This window comes from Glandiceps talaboti, chromosome 5 (assembly GCF_964340395.1).
Source record: "Glandiceps talaboti chromosome 5, keGlaTala1.1, whole genome shotgun sequence".
Lineage (NCBI taxonomy): Eukaryota > Metazoa > Hemichordata > Enteropneusta > Spengelidae > Glandiceps > Glandiceps talaboti.
Genome location: NC_135553.1, coordinates 279,917 through 298,872, shown reverse-complemented (window position 1 = coordinate 298,872; position 18,956 = coordinate 279,917). Strand labels below are relative to the sequence as shown.

General features: G+C 33.5%; 1 protein-coding gene across 1 annotated transcript in view; it reads right to left on the bottom strand.

Annotated features, from left to right (window-relative positions):
* Positions 1-18,607, bottom strand: part of LOC144435850 (bifunctional arginine demethylase and lysyl-hydroxylase JMJD6-A-like) — a 30,171-nt gene extending 11,564 nt beyond the window's left edge. Inside the window, exons 1-2 of the mRNA XM_078124486.1 lie at positions 17,844-18,607; positions 795-930 (exon numbers count right to left, since the gene is read on the bottom strand). Coding sequence (XP_077980612.1) covers positions 795-930; positions 17,844-18,571 — 864 coding nt within the window. The 5' untranslated portion in view covers positions 18,572-18,607. The remainder of the gene's footprint in view (positions 1-794; positions 931-17,843) is intronic.
* Positions 18,608-18,956: the final 349 nt, after the last annotated feature.

Sequence of the window (18,956 nt, the reverse complement as noted above, 5' to 3'; positions counted from 1 at the left end):
TTCAGCTTGCAAGTCTGGTACAGTATAGCAGATTGTTACAGAAGTAGAATGTCACCAACTTCTTGAACAGATCCAGTACAATTTGGCTTAAAATTTCAGCAAATCTTAGGATTTAATATTGACATTGAATTTAAATTTTGTTTTGTCAATTATCTGTCAAATAAAACCCTTTATATGTCACCAATCTCACATTCTGATTGGTCAAGAACCCTGCAGATATGCAGGTGTATTTTTCACCAACAGCTGTATAAAGTTAATACTGAGATGTAAACAGGCGCACTGTAGTCATCAGAAAGGTGGCTTGATATTATGCTCAACAGTATAAAACAGAATTGATTTTATTATGAAATGACAGCATAGTCACAGGTGATGTATAAATTAATATGTTGTTTGCAAATACTGTTTCACATCTTGCTGCTCGAGGTAATTTTTCCGGTATAATGGAAAAATAATCTCTCACAGCAAGATCTAGAACAGTATTTGGCAATAACATATACAAACCTTAGTTCTAAGATGTTGTAGACAAGGCCAAATAACACATTTTAATAGTATGGTACTGAAACCTTGGTTGTGGCAAAGCTAGTGTATCGACACCTCCATTTTTAGTTATGTTCAGAAATCTCTGATTTATGCCATTTTTTTAGTGTCTCAAACTTTATAAAAAAAATATTTGCAGGAAAAATTTGGGTATGCTTGGGTCAGGTCAGGTAAACCTCATCATATTCTAATCTGGTCTGATAATGATTGTGCACTTAATAAGCATTGCAAACATATCAAAAATAACTCTGACTTACATGTATATTTGCACCTTGTCCTGAACCTCCCATAAAAATCCAGTCAAGAGAACTTGATTCAGAGTCTTCAGGAAGAAAATATGGCCGCTGATAATGCTCTCTTAACACTGTGGATACTTTGGGGTGACAATTACTCCTTCAATATGAAAAAATTACAAAAAAAATGCGAAAGATTAGATTTTCAATATAATCAAAATATGTACAAATTCAAAAACAAAATAACATGGGTGTGACATAACATTAATACTAATAACACTGACATGTATGCCATATGCATGAGAAATAGGTATTTATTTGTAAAACAAGTTTATTTGGTTTTTCTCCTTATAAAAATGTGGAACAGCATAAACAGGTCAGTGTTTGTAATTGCAAAAATCTTATATATATTTTTTATTGAATGTCCATATATATCATGTCCAGTCTTTGCACATGTCTGGACTCTCACTATGCATAAATACATTGTAGTTTTATTACTTGTGTTTACTTTTAATAACAAATTATTATCCAGCTTTTTTATAAATCACTTCCTTACCATGAAAACATTTTTTACTTTTTTACATTTTTTTTACAATAACTGACTTAACCATAATTGTTGTTTCATACTTTTCTTCAAGTATAAAAATACATCATCATCATCATCATCATCATCACCATCACTGTCATCCTTATTGTAGTCGGCGGTGGTGGCAGCATTGTTGTTGTCGTTGTTGTCGTTGTCATTGTCGTTGTCGTCGTCGTCGTCGTCGTCGTCGTCGTCATCGTCGTCGTCGTCGTCATTGTCGTTGTCATCATCATCATTATCTTCATCACCATCACCTTTATTGTTGACATGGTTGTTGTCATTGTTATCATCCATATGTAATTGCACTTGACAAACTTAAATGAATTATATCATATTTATATCAATAAATACATCACACATGCAAAATGTATATTGTGTGACAACTTGAAGGTTAAATGTACTGTTGAATCTACAACAGCCATGACTGCCTCATTTTAAATGTCAAGTTAAACTATTAAACTATTAGCAAAATTAGCAATTTTGTGCCTCTTTAATCTAATGATTTTTGTACAATATTCATATTCATTAAGGGGGTACAAGCTGAGTTTTTTCCAGCAGAATGTTTACTGTGAACATATTTAAATGGTACTCACAGTAATTCCATGACTTTCAATTGAGTGAACTAAAACCTGGTATTATACTGAATATGTATTTGTATACAATGACGAATCATGTATTTGTATAATGTTATATAAAACCTTCAGGTATAAAAATCCAAAGTTTTATGCAGACGACATGGTCCTCTGTTACAAATCAAAAGATATTAATGAAGTTCAGCAAGCTCTGCAAAGAGACTTGAGATCAGTCCATTCCTGGCTTACAGCTAGCAGCTAAAATTCATCTTCAGCTATCTATAGTCTACTGTACTTAAAGTACACTTTTATCATACTTACTTGCTGCAAGTATACTTAAGTATAGTGCATTTCAGTATCAAAAGGGAGTTCCATTTTACCTACTTTTATCATTTTGAATGATAGTTAATGTTGAGATGCTTGAGGGCTTAATGGAAAGAAGTGTTTCATTTACTTCTAAGTATTGTAACACTGACGAGCTATTCTGAATAAATGTATTTTATTATTTTTAATATCACTATGGTCGGCATACATCTAGTTAACAGAAAGATTAGCATTTCATTGCGTCAGGTGCAGTCAACAACTCAATTTTCTGAATTCTTTTGAAATAGTGAAACAAACGTTAATAGACTTATATATTGACACAGTTTTGGGTTTTATTGGCAATTAAAGGGAAAGTGAAAGCTGTTCGTATATGCCTTCCCATTGCAACATTTTATAAAATGCCCTCTCACGTGCTTAACATACCTACTGCACTACCAAAGTATATTTGTCACTCCCAGTTTCCCTTTCCCCATACTGGAATACTCGCCCACTACCCTCTCCTCATCATTAATCACTGATAGTACCTTAAATTAATTTACCTTCTCCACTCAGTTGCCCACACAGTCTGCTGAAATATACATTTTGCCCACTGACATACTGGCTATTATTCCCACCCACTGACAAAAATAAAATCCTCTCCCATGGAAAAAAGTTTCATTTGCTGACTGCATGACAATTAGGACACCAGAACCCAAAATTGAACAATGAATACTTCATACTTCATTTTCCACAATAATAATCTAATCATAAAAAAGATAAGATTACTACAAGTATTGCCAATTCACAGTTTCACTGCATGGCAAATGATCACTTAAAGCCAAGAATTTTGTTTCTATATTACAAGAAACATTCATATAATACTGTGTGATCAAAATAATAAATAATAATAATATGACTGTAAGAGGGTAAAGAATAGGTATTGCTGTTTAAAGAAAGAGTTTCTAGACAACAAAAAGTCAACAATACATATTTTATACTTTACTTTCTAAAGAAACGCTATGGTCAAAATAACAAGCTGGACACAAAAGGAGACTTTCACTGCATTAAAGATCACTATAAACTATGAATATATATTTCATACATCATTTTCCAAAGAAACACTTGCATGCCTTTCTTGAAATTTTCATGAAATCTTGAAATATTAATGGTAATCTACGCCTTCATCTTTACAATTACTGCCACAGAAAATTTGAGTATTATGCCATGTAGCATGCTTGTCAAACGTACATGCAGATGGTGTGGTATTGATGGTCTAGGAGCAATTTGAAGGATTTATGACCGACTAATCCTAATCCACCCCTAGGACCATTACTGGGGATAAAAAGTATTTGATGTGACAAATCCCGGTTTTGTCCTCTACAGGAAATTACTGATGTAAAGGTCATATGTACTACTGTGACCCACAACTATATCCAATAACAAACAGTAATGACAGAATATCAATATGAAATTATGATCCGACAGGATGTGATATCTATAGTTTTTAGGATTATATGCTTCAATCAATCATCATAATTTCATATTTATTAACTCAGGGGTGATATACATGTGTTTTAGGTAATTTTAGACTTAATTAAAACTTTGTGCTATGTGGTACATAAACATCCTGTTGTCTGCAACATTATGAGCAACCATAACTTAAATAGGGTTCTCAATATTTAAATCGCAGGTTATACATGTAATATAACTTTAAAACTCAAACAGCAAAAAAAAAATTTATTATAAAATATTAATGTTTTACAGTCATGAGACATCATCATTTAACACTGAATAATTAAATCATTGCGTGATTAAGGTTCATAGTAGATGGATCGAAACATCACATTCATTTCTCCAACAAAGTAACTATATTTTACTGTCCTTGAGCATCTTATAAATTATAACTTTTGCAGTGGATGTATATTACATACACAGTCACAATATATAATATATAAATACACATGAAATAAAATTGGCCTTTTATCATTTGCATCACAACACTGTACATGCTTATTCAAAATTATGAAGGAAATACGGCATAAAACACACCATATCTCAACTACTTGTACATGTGTTTATTCAAGTTATACAGTTACGGAGGTAATAAATACATTCTCACAAGCATTCTGAGCATATATTTTTCTACCGGAAAGATTATGATACATCTTGGACGGAGCTGTATAGAGGTCAGGCCTATGTTAATTTATGACGATTCAACAATAATAATAATAATATTAATAATGTTGGTTCTTATATAGCACTTTCCCACCCAATACTTTACAATTATTACCCCTGATTTGGATCTATAGCGACACAACGGCCCTTCATACTTACTCAAATCCCTGGAGAACAATACAGTTGCCAGAATATCTATTTAATACAAATATTACAAATCTTCATTGAAAACATACTCCCATTTTCAAATTAAACATTTATATTCCGGACTTTATGACTATATGGCTTACCAATTGGTCATTATCACAGAGGTCATAAAATAAAGTTATTTGACTACATTATCTGACAGTTATGCCAGGTTTGGTTGAAACTGGTCCATGCATACACGTCAGAGGACTTGCCCATTGGAGACTAAAATTATGATATATGATTATAATATATTTTCAATATCTTGAGATTGTTTTTTCACATAAGAGCTCGAATGTTTACAAAGAGCATATTAAATATACTTTTTCAAAGACTTTTTCCAACTATAACCTGCCAGGATTATGCATTCATTGTTTTTCATTTATTACTTGTGCACTGAATAAGTAATGAAATTACAGAATAGATGCAGGATGTTGAATAGTGAAATAAATTGTGTCATAATGACCTACTGCTGTATCAAATGCAAATCTTAAAGTATAGAAGAGTAGGATTTTTACCTCAAGAGAATGGTTGAAAATCTAGAATGAGTTACAGACCTAGAAATGTCTTAAACTTACTTACTCAATTTAAGTTAGCAATATTATATTGCTTTATAAAAATGTCTATGTACACCATTAAAACTTCTTTCTTTTCTTTTCAAATAGTGCAGATTATTTTCTCTTGAAATTTTCAAACCATGATCTGCACAGCTAAACAATTAAGCTTTAATAATATGGAATCAAAGCATGTCGTATGTGATGGTCTTGATGTAGACATTTACTTTTGGGACTTGCCTACACCCATCTCTTTAAGTGAAAACAAAAAGATAAAACATTTATACATATATATTGGTGTAATGCCTGCTGTATTCGAATAAAGCCTTACTCCCTAAAACTGACAGCATGTAGTATCATAAACTTCCCTCACTACCAGTACTCCTGGCATAGAAATATACTGCCCTTCCTGTAGATTAATCCTATATGAAAGTCTTAGCTATAAGTACCCTGTAATAGTGATAAATGTATTGAAACCATGCAGCTGTAACACTGTCATATAGTGTTCATTATATTGACTCCATGTTCTTTATTTCAGAAATCTCATAAAACTTATGGTTACAACACTACTTTCACATCATTACATGCAATTTAGATACACGTCTTGTTTATTTCCTGCTTGCCAGTAATAAGCGTTAAACACATCCAATTTAACTTTCTTTTTGGCTTATTACCGTCATGGAATAATGCCTTCAGTATATATATGTAAATATATATATACCAACTACATGTACTATATCCAATATACCATTCTTTGTCTTTACTCTTTATCAAGAGTAAAATGTGCTCATCAGTGAACTGTGTCAAAAGTGTATCATTTGTTAGAATAGGTATAGAGATTGGGATATACTGCAGTTCTCTTTGCAGCAGAAGATATTCATTTATTTCAGATAACACACTTAAGTTAAAAGGATCATGTTAACATCTCTGTCTTAACCCTTAAGACAAAATTTTTTGCCTAAATATATTGGCAATTTTACATGAAATCTAATATGAGTGTCATAATATACAGGGCAAATTGGATTCCTCTTGGACAGCTATAATGACAAGTCAGGTCAATGATCTAGACCATACATATATATATATATAGTAAATAATCTCATCCACACTGCAAAAGAGTTTCCTTTGTATGCCAAATGTAATATGTACTGTCCAATGTTTTCTCCAAATCATTAATTCTTTGCCTACATCAAATATTTCAAATTTTAAAGAAGATGCTTTTCTTGATCAACTCACTAATATTTCAAACTGATAAAAAATTGCCTTGTAAATTTGAAAAATATGACATAATATACACGTGTCAAATTTCATCATATCATAAACAAACAATATTTTTAATGTCTTTGCTGATATGTTGAATATATACATGTATATGACCTGTGATATGTTTATTTTAAACAAAATGATGACATTTTTACTAAGTAAAGAATTGGAATGAAAAATAGCCTAGACAACAATTAAATGATATATTTTTCTTGATCACCTAACAAATATTTCTAATTCAAATTAGATATTTTTCTTGATCACCTAACAAATATTTCTAATTCAAATTAGATATTTTTCTTGATCAACTGACAAATATTTCTAATTCAAATTAGATATTTTTCTTGATCAACTCACAAATATTTTAAATTTAAATTAGATATTTTCTTGATTATCATTGTAAACCACAGCCTCTTTTATGTTAGACACCCTGTCAAGAGGTGGAAGAAATATCACCTGTGATTTCCAAGAATGTTATCTATATACTTGTACTTGTGTTGACCATTATTAAGGGTGTTTACTCTATAAAACAAATGTACTTGCTAATAATTATAGTAGACATTAAGAGTGACAAGACAGAAATAGTCAGACAATTTAGACATTGACAGAGATTAATCAATACCAGACAGACAAGATGAAAATCAGAGTATAGTCAGATTATCACATACTGATACAAACAGAGTCTGGAAAGTTGTTGTACCCAAGTCTTTGTTGAAACTTTTTGGTCTCAAAATCAGGCTTCTCTTTTGGGTTAATGTCAGCTTTGCTGTTGGAGACGCCTGTGGATTATTTGACTATAAATACCAGGAAGCCTGCAGACGTGACTGAAACAGAGAGTGAAGACTTGCCAACAAGCTTATTGATATTCAACCTGGATAAATACTTCTAATCGCTAATTCCATTGCCTAGCAACTGCTCTTCTTTATCTTCATGTTGCTATGGTGAAGTGTATTCGGCATCAGTTTGCCTTTTTAAAAAACATCTGAGATTGACTTTAATGAGTTATTGAAAGGTAAACGGTCTGACTATTATTGGCATATATTCATCAGTACAAAATACATTTCTTTCCTTTACAATACTAACTATTTTGCACTTTGTGGAGATCAGCTCCAGAACAGTGTATTTGGACCAAATGGCTGTTGAGTCTGAATACTGACTGCCAATCCTTAACTTGATATTCAAAGGTTTTATTTGAAATATATAAAATTGAAAAGGGCACCCCCCCCCAAAAAAAAAAAAACCAAAAAAAAAACCAACAAAACAAACAAACAAAACAAAACAAAACACTTTACTCAAAGTTGCATCCAATTTCCCTTTATTAAAATAATGGAATATCAATACAACATCTTGACTGCTGGGCTATGTATATGTAGTAAAGGTTTAATAGTCAATGAATAGTTTTGAATTCATCCAGTTCAAAACCTCATACATTATGGATTAAAATGTCAGGTTATAATTTCATCCTTGTTTGACTAATTCCAAAATTTATGGTAATTACTAAGTTATCAGAGTTTGATTTACAATGCATATTACAACATATGGCCATTCAGGTGTCATAAAGGATCCTTTTATATTCAATTTTCTATATACTTTCAGGAATTCATTATGACTGACACCATAAAGTTGTCACTCAACTTTTATTATCACCAAAGAAATTGGATTATGAATTACTCCTTTGGTCATTTTCACCTATCTGGTAGAATTTACACCTAATTTCACAAAACTCTACTGAAACAGTTGGAGTAAGAAATGTATTAATTTTTTATCTTGGATCATACAATATTGATAGATATTAATGAACACTTGAACACGTCAGACACACCAACTCATTACAAGTAAAAAAAGATGAGTAATTGTAACACTGGCATCACAGAAGCTATATACTGTAAAAAATACATGTATGACCCAAATAGTTTCGGCAAGGTTTTCAATTTGTATTTTTTGATGTCACTTAATTATGAAAGGACATCACATTTAAAATGCCTAATTCTTTTCCTGTTAATATTGATTAATAAGCTTGTCAATGTGAGCACAACACTGAACAAAATCTTGTCATGGAAAAGTCAAACCCTTATGAAACTCCAAATATTTTGTGAGTCCTTTTTGTACCAGCCGTTAAAAGCTACAATTGGGGGAAAAAAACATTTCTTGATTTCAAAATTTCAGTTTACATAGCAAATATATCATATTAGTCCAGACTCATTTTCATTACAAGTATGTACAGAAAATGTTTTATTTCATACCTAAGAGGTCAAATACCACAGTGCACCTTGGGTAAACAAACACTTTCTGACTTCTTGTAGGCTCACAGCAAAACATACAAGTTATTTATTCTAGTATCTGTGTTATTTTCATACTCTAATTTACATATTGCTTTAATTGGTGATCGTTTTTCTTCATTTTCATTTCTTGAAACAAAAGTGATCAATTTCTCCTCATTGCACAAGATGTGAAAAATGTCAACTAAAATATTAATTTAAAATGTTTCTTTTTTCACGACTCTCTCATGGTATTCTGTAAGATATAACATGTCACGTCATGCCATGCCATGAACTAATCACTCCATAGCAGAGAGCTTGGCATAACGTGTTCTGGGTAGGAGGGGGGAGGTGTACTTGGCTGGGTATTATGAGCACAGGTGTATCCCAGCAGATTCAAATTACAAACATAAACACTAACAAAAATAAAAAAGCTACATTCTGTCTGAAAAAAGGAGTGAAAAGCCTCGGAAACCTTTTGAAAACTGGCAACCTAAATGTTTTTGAAAAATCCCAGAAAAATGTGAAAAACAGCAACTTGGAAACTTAACATTGTCCAAATTATGAGGTCAAAGGTTATACATGTATTCAAAGAGGGGTCAAATTAACCTCTACATAATGCCTAAAAAATGAAGAGCTAAATTGTTAAATTTCACTTCTGGTAAAGTTGAAAATAAAATGTGGGGGGGGGGGGGGGGGGGGGGGAGAGGAGGCATAATCATGGTACATATATATATTTTTTTACCATTTCAAGGACACGTATCTTACAAAATTGGGTATTATGGTGACATAAAGTATTTCAAGAAGCAGGGGTTAAAAACTGGCTAAACCAGGAAACTCCGATTATATATCACAATTACAGATGATCAAGATTAACGTACTTGATGCAAAATGATACTTATTGCCATGGAAATAATATTAAATTGTCATGTGAACAACAAATCATTAATTTATTCAAAGGGTTCTTAAATTCCAATCAAACAGTTGTTTATAGTCAGTGTGACAAATCTATAACTCTACAGAGCAAGAATTTGCATCTATCTGGACAACAAATTTACCAGTGGCAGGCATTTGAAAACAATCTTTCACAGTGCTAGAGGTAGAGGAGGCGATCAGGCTAAAAACGTAAACATGTACTACGAAGGTCAATTCAGGCAAAATAACGAAGGTAAAATAGCAATGAATGATTAGCCGACATCTACATCGGATTTTAATCAGATTGACTATAGATATGATTACATGTGTGTATAATTCACCAGATGTAAATGAATGCCTTCTGTAAGGGAAAAATGCATGACTTTAGTTTGTTGATCCTACACAAATTGTCAGAAAGCAAAATTCTGCGCTACCATCCCTTTATTAATAATTAATTATGCAAATGACTCACTAAAATTAAAAGCTTCACCAACAAGCTAAACAAAATGTGTGCTTTAATTATCATAATTGTATATAACAAATTATATGTAATTTGATGCTTGCAAACTTAGTACAATCACTGAAAATAGTATAATCACTGAAAATCATTAATTATGCATATTATACATTAATATTCATAGAATGTTTGTCAAAACTTAATCAGTTCTTGTCATTACCATAAAGGAGATGTGCAGCAAGTTTGTCTGCAGTAGTTTTTGAGATATATTATCCACAGACAGACAGACAGACAGACAGACAGACAAGACAGACAGACAAGACAGACAGACAGACAGACAGACAGACAGATTCCCTTATGAAGGTGAAATAATTACAGGACTTCTTTTGGCAGACAAAATATAACACTTTAAATGGCAATAGGGAGACTGCAACTTGCCGACAGATAATGAAGAAATATAAGGACATTATTTCTTTTTTTTACCTCTGAACTGTCACAAGAATAGAGGAGGCTCATTAACATTGCAACTTATAGTAGTTATCATCTTACTGAAGACTTTGCCTCCTTACAGCCATGAAAATTAATCCTTCAATGATATGATTTCCATCAATATGATTGTATAAATCAATAAATAATAGCATACTACTTTCCCTCCAGTTGCATTACATGTAACATATGGGACTAAACATGATACTTTTAAAATTGTCATGGTTACAAAGATGGTGCATTGCTAAGTGTATTGTGTATTATACGATAATATCTCTATCACCTTTCAACATAATGTACAGTACAAGAAAAACGTTGCACATTAATTGCTGTACTTTTGTGACCATGGCAATATTATTCGATAATTTTGGTTTTCTATACATTCAAAGCCCAAGTTACATGTAAGGTTTGGCTTCTTCTTTTTTGTTATCTCATTGAAGTGCACTGTTGCTTTAATGGACCACTCTTTTTAGTGGTCTGAGACCATGGTGTAACTGTCACTGTACAGTCTCTTTATTAGTATTTTGACACCATCAACCTAAAGTACATGTACATGATTATAAAATCAAAATAATGCACAGTAGAAATATTACATATCATTCAATTTCCATTCACTTGTTGGCTCCTTTAACAGAGGTAAATTTTATTCTAATACTTAAACAGGCTGTAATGACTGTTTCACATTCATGTATCTACCGTCTCGTGATGGTAAAATATAGTGTGAATATGAGGTGACAAGCAGTACCTTTAACATACTTAGCGAAACAAGGAAATTACATTTCCTTGTTTAACAATTCCACTCAGAAAGAATTGAATAATGATAATTGCAATTAAGTTGGAATAAATGCATTGTTTATCAGCAGGGAAATGAAATTGGAGAACATGAGATTACTTGGTTTATAACAATTGCCTGGAGAGTCATCATTATATGATGTTAATTGTCACTTCAGTACTTTCAATTGATGAGGTAATAGGTGATGTTTTCAGCCTTATTTCCACACACATTACAGTTATATCCCAGAGAATTGAGAATGACTTCCTGGTGAGACATACAGTACTTTTCAATCAATACAAATCTCCCTCTTAGAGATAATTCACTTTTTTTTCTCTGTGCCAAATTGATTTTGGGTCTATCTTGAGACCAATACGGGATCAATATAATTGTAAGAACTGACAGCTATTCAATTTCCTTCAACTATGTAACCTTGTATAGTTCTCACAATCATATTATCAATAACTTTGTTCTCTTGGAGCTTATAAATGAATCACTCAAATTATGCTCTACATATCCTATTTCCTGTTAACAGACTGCATGTCATACTTCTGACTAATTCCTCTATCTGAGCTAAGCATTGCAACTATCATACTGCTCTAGAGTAAAACAATAATCATTTCTGTGGTCAATGTAACATCAATCATATAATAAACTTAGACTGAGAGGTAATCTGAATTCAATTAACAGTATGGTAATTTCAAATGTTTCCCTACACAATTAAGATTGTCAACAAAAACAAATTACTGTCCTCATTATTAGTCCATACTGATATGATATCAAAAGGTAGCACAATTAATAATTAGTCCATACTGATATGATATCAAAAGGTAGCACAATTAATAATTAGTCCATACTGATATGATATCAAAAGGTAGCACAATTAATAATTAGTCCATACTGATATGATATCAAAAGGTAGCACAATTAATAATTAGTCCATACTGATATGATATCAAAAGGTAGCACAATTAATAATTAGTCCATACTGATATGATATCAAAAGGTAGCACAATTAATTATTAGTCCATACTGATATGATATCAAAAGGTAGCACAATTAATAATTAGTCCATACTGATATGATATCAAAAGGTAGCACAATTAATAATTAGTCCATACTGATATGATATCAAAAGGTAGCACAATTAATAATTAGTCCATACTGATATGATATCAAAAAGTAGCACAATTAATAATTAGTCCATACTGATATGATATCAAAAGGTAGCACAATTAATAATTAGTCCATACTGATATGATATCAAAAAGTAGCACAATTAATAATTAGTCCATACTGATATGATATCAAAAGGTAGCACAATTAATAATTAGTCCATACTGATATGATATCAAAAGGTAGCACAATTAATAATGACATGTCTCTTTGTATTTGAATTGAAATCTTCTACAGGATTTGAAGAAAATACTTAATAATCTAAATATTTGGTACTTTGTCTCCACCCATCAAAGTTACTGGAAATTAGGCACATAAATATATGGTACATGAATGTTATTAAAACCGACTCATGTGGCATATTGGTTAGAGCTCAGGATTTTAGCAGTTGGGAGGTCATGAATTTGAATCCCACTGGAGACAGGTGATTTTTCTGTGACAAACCCAAAGCCAGGGTGAGTGTTCTGCAATATCACTCGTCAATCTCGCACACAGTAAGTGCATATATTTAAGGGGACCCCTGGAGCAACGATCGATATTTGAACAATCTGTGGGAATTTTCACATGGAACCCATAGGTGGCGTTGCCAGGCCTGGGTGACTCCAGGATAGCCTGTGGACTGACTGGGAAAGCCTTGACAGTTTCATGGTGATATGGAGCATGTCATTGTGACATACATGTAGCCGTGCCATGTATTACTATTAAGTACCATACACTGAAAGATATCTGTAGAAATGGGAGATTGTGTTTATGTGTGTATTCATCTGCATAAAAAGAAAATAAATTGGAGCAATTCCCATCACAAAAGAATAGGAAAAAATGTGTCGTTTAAATACAAAGCTGAGAATTAATTTTTTAACCATTTTGAACCAGGTTTACCCAAACGTACAGCTTTTGATCAAGACAAAGACTTCAATTGTTTAATATGATAATATAGATATACAAAATCAATTTTTTATTTTAAGTTTTGAAATACTTTTTATGAAATTAGCCACAATTGTAAAATAGCTCTATGGGAAAATAGGAGATTGCTATCTTTTTCTTGAATAAAATGTGTTCCTGATAACACATTGCCTTTCAAATGAGGTTAAATAGGTAAAATACTTGTCTTAACTTTTTTTTTCAATGTCAATCTTCTCACATGTGTTCAATTAACTTCAACAATTTGTTTTGAGAGTTAAGTATGCAATACATAAGTACTATACTTGATGATTTTGGTAAACCTGCCATGTAAATATCTTATGTTGAAAAACTGCTCATAACAAGTATTACCGTTACTGCAAAGATTTCACAGTAAAGCATTTGGTTGCATTATGTGAACCATTTCACAACTGTCAGGGTGTAGTGAGTGATTATAGGTGTGCATACACAACAACAGACCTTTAAAGTTCCAGTCTAGTAAACCAGGTGTACTGATCAGTCTAGTAAACCAGGTGCACTGATCAGTCAAGTAAACCAGCTCTACTGATCAGTTTAGTAAACCAGGTGTACTGATCAGTCTACTAGTAAACCAGCTGTACTGACCAGTCCAGTAAACCAGGTGTACTACTTGTCTACTACTAATTTCTAAACCAGCTCTACTGATCAATCTAGTAAACCAGGTGTACTGATCAATCTAGTAAATCAGGCGTACTGATCAATCTAGTAAACCAGGTGTACTGATCAATCTAGTAAACCAGGTGTACTGATCAATCTAGTAAACCAGGTGTACTGATCAATCTAGTAAACCAGCTGTACTGATCAATCTAGTAAACCAGGTGTACTGATCAATCCAGTAAACCAACTGTACTGATCAATCTAGTAAACCAGCTGTACTGATCAATCTAGTAAACCAGGTGTACTGATCAGTCTAGTAAACCAGCTGTACTGATCAATCTAGTAAACCAGGTGTACTGATCAATCTAATAAACCAGGTGTACTGATCAATCTAGTAAACCAGGTGTACTGATCAATCTAGTAAACCAGGTGTACTGATCAATCTAGTAAACCAGGTGTACTGATCAATCTAGTAAACCAGCTGTACTGATCAATCTAGTAAACCAGCTGTACTGATCAATCTAGTATTAACCAGTTGTACTGATCAATCTAGTAAACCAGCTGTACTGATCAGTCATAGCAGTCATAATATACCCGCTTTAAAGTTACAAATTATTTGAACACAAACATTGGGAATGGACACTTTCAATTATACTCAATGTAATGGCCAGCAGAGTTGAAATGTTGTGCTACCGGGATCCCATGGCTCTTCTTTCACCATTACATATTGTTCTCATTTCTTTGATAGCCTGACACACATTGATAATCCACATTGAATAAGATAAATGATATTTCTATTCAAACAGGTAACGAGTATTGATCTTCCAATGTATAATTGTCAAGTCCTCATGTACTTTACTCCTGAAGTGGATAGTATTATGATTAACATATACAGGATGAGTCCCCAAGCTTGCTGCCTCTATTCTATGAAAAAGGTTTTTGAGACCTTGAGGTGATACAATATAGTACAATTACGCACTGCATGTGTCGTGGCAAGTTTCTCAATAGATAGATATTTACATTTGGAGATGTTATAAACAGATTCTTTGAAAGTCCTGTTTAGATGTACAGTTTGACATTTGTAAGGTTGATAATGGGAGATGCAGATAAAAAAAGCTAGGGATGTAAGTGAGCTGCATGACTGCATCATAAATGGTTGTTTACGATACAACTTTAATAATATGAGAAATAGAAGAAAGGCGTTTCAGTTGTTCAAGTCTATCAGTTTTAATTGATGCTTACAAGTAGTATTTTTGATAAAACCATCATTTTGTACTCCCCATCAGTTTTTAACTGAATACTGATCAGTCTAGTAAACCAGGTGTACTGATCAGTCTAGTAAACCAGGTGTACTGATCAATCTAGTAAACCAAGTGTACTGATCAATTATCTAGTAAACCAGCTGTACTGATCAATCTAGTAAACCAGGTATACTGATCAATCTAGTAAACCAGTTGTACTGATCAATCTAGTAAACCAGTTGTACTGATCAATCTAGCAAACCAGATGTACTGATCAATCTAGTAAACCAGGTGTACTGATCAATCTAGTAAACCAGGTGTACTGATCAATCTAGTAAACCAGCTCTACTGATCAATCTAGTAAACCAGGTGTACTGAACAATCTAGTAAACCAGGTGTACTGATCAATCTAGTAAACCAGGTGTACTGATCAATCTGGTAAACCAGGTGTACTGATCAATCTAGTAAACCATGGTGTACTGATCAATCTTGTAAACCAGTTGTACTGATCAATCTAGTAAACCAGGTGTACTGATCAGTCTAGTAAACCAGGTGTACTGATCAATCTAGTAAACCAGCTGTACTGATCAGTCTAGTAAACCAGGTGTACTGATCAATCTAGTAAACCAGCTGTACTGATCAGTCTAGTAAACCAGGTGTACTGATCAATCTAGTAAACCAGCTGTACTGATCAATCTAGTAAACCAGGTGTACTGATCAATCTAGTAAACCAGGTGTACTGATCAGTCTAGTAAACCAGCTGTACTAATCAATGGCATAGGTGTAGCACAACTGTACAGTTTTTAAAAATGTTTATCCACCTACTGATCTATACTCTAGGTATTATTAAAGGTGTTCCTTTCCTGAATGATTATCCAGTTGCCTAAAAATAATCCAGCCCTGTTGTTATCTTTGCAATATACATGATCATTTGACTGTTGCTATGGGTGTGGTCATGTTGCTAGACATATTTGCATACATTCTTTCATTGTCAATGAATACCTGATGATATCTTTGTGATATACATCATAATATAGCTGTTGCTATGGGCATGGTCTTGTTGCTAGGTATATTTGCATACATTTGAATGTTTATTCATTTGTTTATTAATCCCTGTTGTTTTTGACCAAAAAGACACATTTTAGCCCTATTTTGCATATTACTTATGGAATCGTGCCATGAAGAAATCTAAATTTACACACCCCTAAGAATGTTCCCACCAAATTTCAGACCAATCTACCAAGTAGTTTTTGAGTTTAAGTTTTTTGACCAAAAATTGCATTTTTTTACCCAAATCCCATACCCATGATGTGATCATTTGGCTTTGCACAATTTCCCAATTATACACCAAAGGTAATGTCCCCACCAAAGACCAAGGCAATCAGTCTGGCAGTTTTTGACTTTAAGTTGTCTACACACACACAGACAGACAGATAGACACACAGACAGACAGACAGGCAGACAGACAGACAGACAGACAGACAGACAGACAGACAGACACCGCACCATGCCTATACCAGTTCAGTTGTGCTAAAAATGTACCAAGCCCTGTTTTAATTTCTGAAATCAAAATGAAAATCATACTCCAAATCACTTCATTATAAAGGCAGTACACCAAAAAGAGTCAGCAGACCTGAAAATTTCCATTCCTTGTCTCTAAATGATATCAGTCTCTGCCATCATTTTGACTTGAAAATAAAATGTCAAAATAGACGGGGAAGTGAAATACATGCTAACCTTTCACTAATTCTAGATTTATTGAAGTAAATGTTACATATGATGACATCCTGCTGTGTCTGCAGGTGTTAATCCAATATGTTTTGTATAATGGTTGCCTCTGGATACGCATCAAGTCTGCAATATGATACTTCCAGCAAGGGACTTAAAATCTGCATGGTTTCAATGTGAACTTAAATTAAATATCTCTTTAATTCTGTGTAATCCTTCTCAAGTCTATATTCCATTTCCCAGAGAGATTAGCTAACATTTCATTTCACAGGTTTTATTTCTTTCACAGGTTACAGCCTTGGGAGAAACGGTTGCTTAGCAACCAGTCATCCTCAATTCCTCATGTACTCCCTATGCAATGTTTTACTGCATTGTTATCTTGAGATGTTGACAACCTATGCCACCATATTGTTATAGCAATGTGGTCAACAGACACTAATTCAATGTTACGGAAATAGCTATCATCTATTAAAAAGACGTAAAAAGTATCCTTGAAGCATTAATAATTTTTCTTTATTCCCAAAAATATATAATAATTACAAAATTACAAATACATTTACCAACTATTCTGACATTCACGTAAAGAACATTTGTGGATTCTAAAAATATGTGTATTTATCCTAAATATCGGTAACTGTGAATGAATTGTATAATTTCATATCAATTCTTAAAAAGAACGACATCAAGGTTGAATTAGTGACGAAAAGAGGATTACTCTCGCTGGACTTGATTAGTTGCAAGACAACTATTTCCATTCCCCCTTTCCCGTTAGATATTGATATGTACATATTTATCTGTCGGAATAGTTGGAAAATAAAAGATACAATTCACTGAATACCATTTCCTCATTTCCGTATTTACTTACCATCCAATATACCACGTTTTCTCATTCTCCTTAAATCTCGCTCTGTCATCCGACATGTTGAAAGCTTCGGCGAGTGTGACAAACTCAGTATTGTAGGGAAAGAATTGACATTCGTCTTCGACATTTTGGAGAGCCCCATCTGTGCCCGTATACAGTTCTTTGAAGAAACCAAAACTGAATGTGTCCATAGCAGTCCAGTTCACGGTGGCGCCAGTCACAAGGACCGGTACGCCACTGTAGGCATATTTTTCCATGAATTCTTCGCGACTAAGGTTTTCAACAACCGGTGCAGTGTCAAGAGCCATACACATATCGCATTTGACAAGGGGTCGGGTCATTTCCATTACAACAAAGTTTGTATCTACTAAGCATGGTGTCGCTTTTACATCTTCAAAGAATAAATCAAGTTGAAAATCAGCTCTGTACAACATCATGAACACACCAACCAGAACTGGTACGAAAAACGAAATAAAATACACGGACTTAAATTGTCGCAGTACCCATTTCACAGAATGGGTACACCGACCAAACACGGAAGTTGTGTGTCTCTCTTGCGCTTGTTTACCAATGCAGCACGACAAAATTTCCTTTACTTTTTGCGCGTCAAGACCCTCATTCTCAGCATCCTTCCGGAGTTTTACAAACTTTTGGATCAGCTCGTCCCGCTGTCTGTCCTTCTCGGACGACGTGCCGTTCCGTACCTTCGACATGGTTACCGAGCGTAGCATGCAGCAGAACTGAACGTCACAAACGAAGCCCCACGAGTACCAGGCCCTTACTTTTGAAGTTTACACATACAGGAACTGAAAGATGGATGTCACGTGACTTAATTATTAGCGTTTGATTGGATGTCAGAACGGCAGTATCCGATATTAATATTCATAAGTTCAATTGACCAGTCCCAGCCCACAGCATATCCCAACTTATAACAAGTGCCGATTCGCAATAAGCTTATAATTCACGTTTCGTTTATCCGATTAATGCATGCCCAATTTATTCGTTTGATAACTCTTAATATCCTGCTGAAGGCACGATCAATTTGAGGCTGCGCAATGGGCTCCCCTTTCTCCTCCATTACTCACATCATGGATGTATTGAGGGGGAGACTCAGAG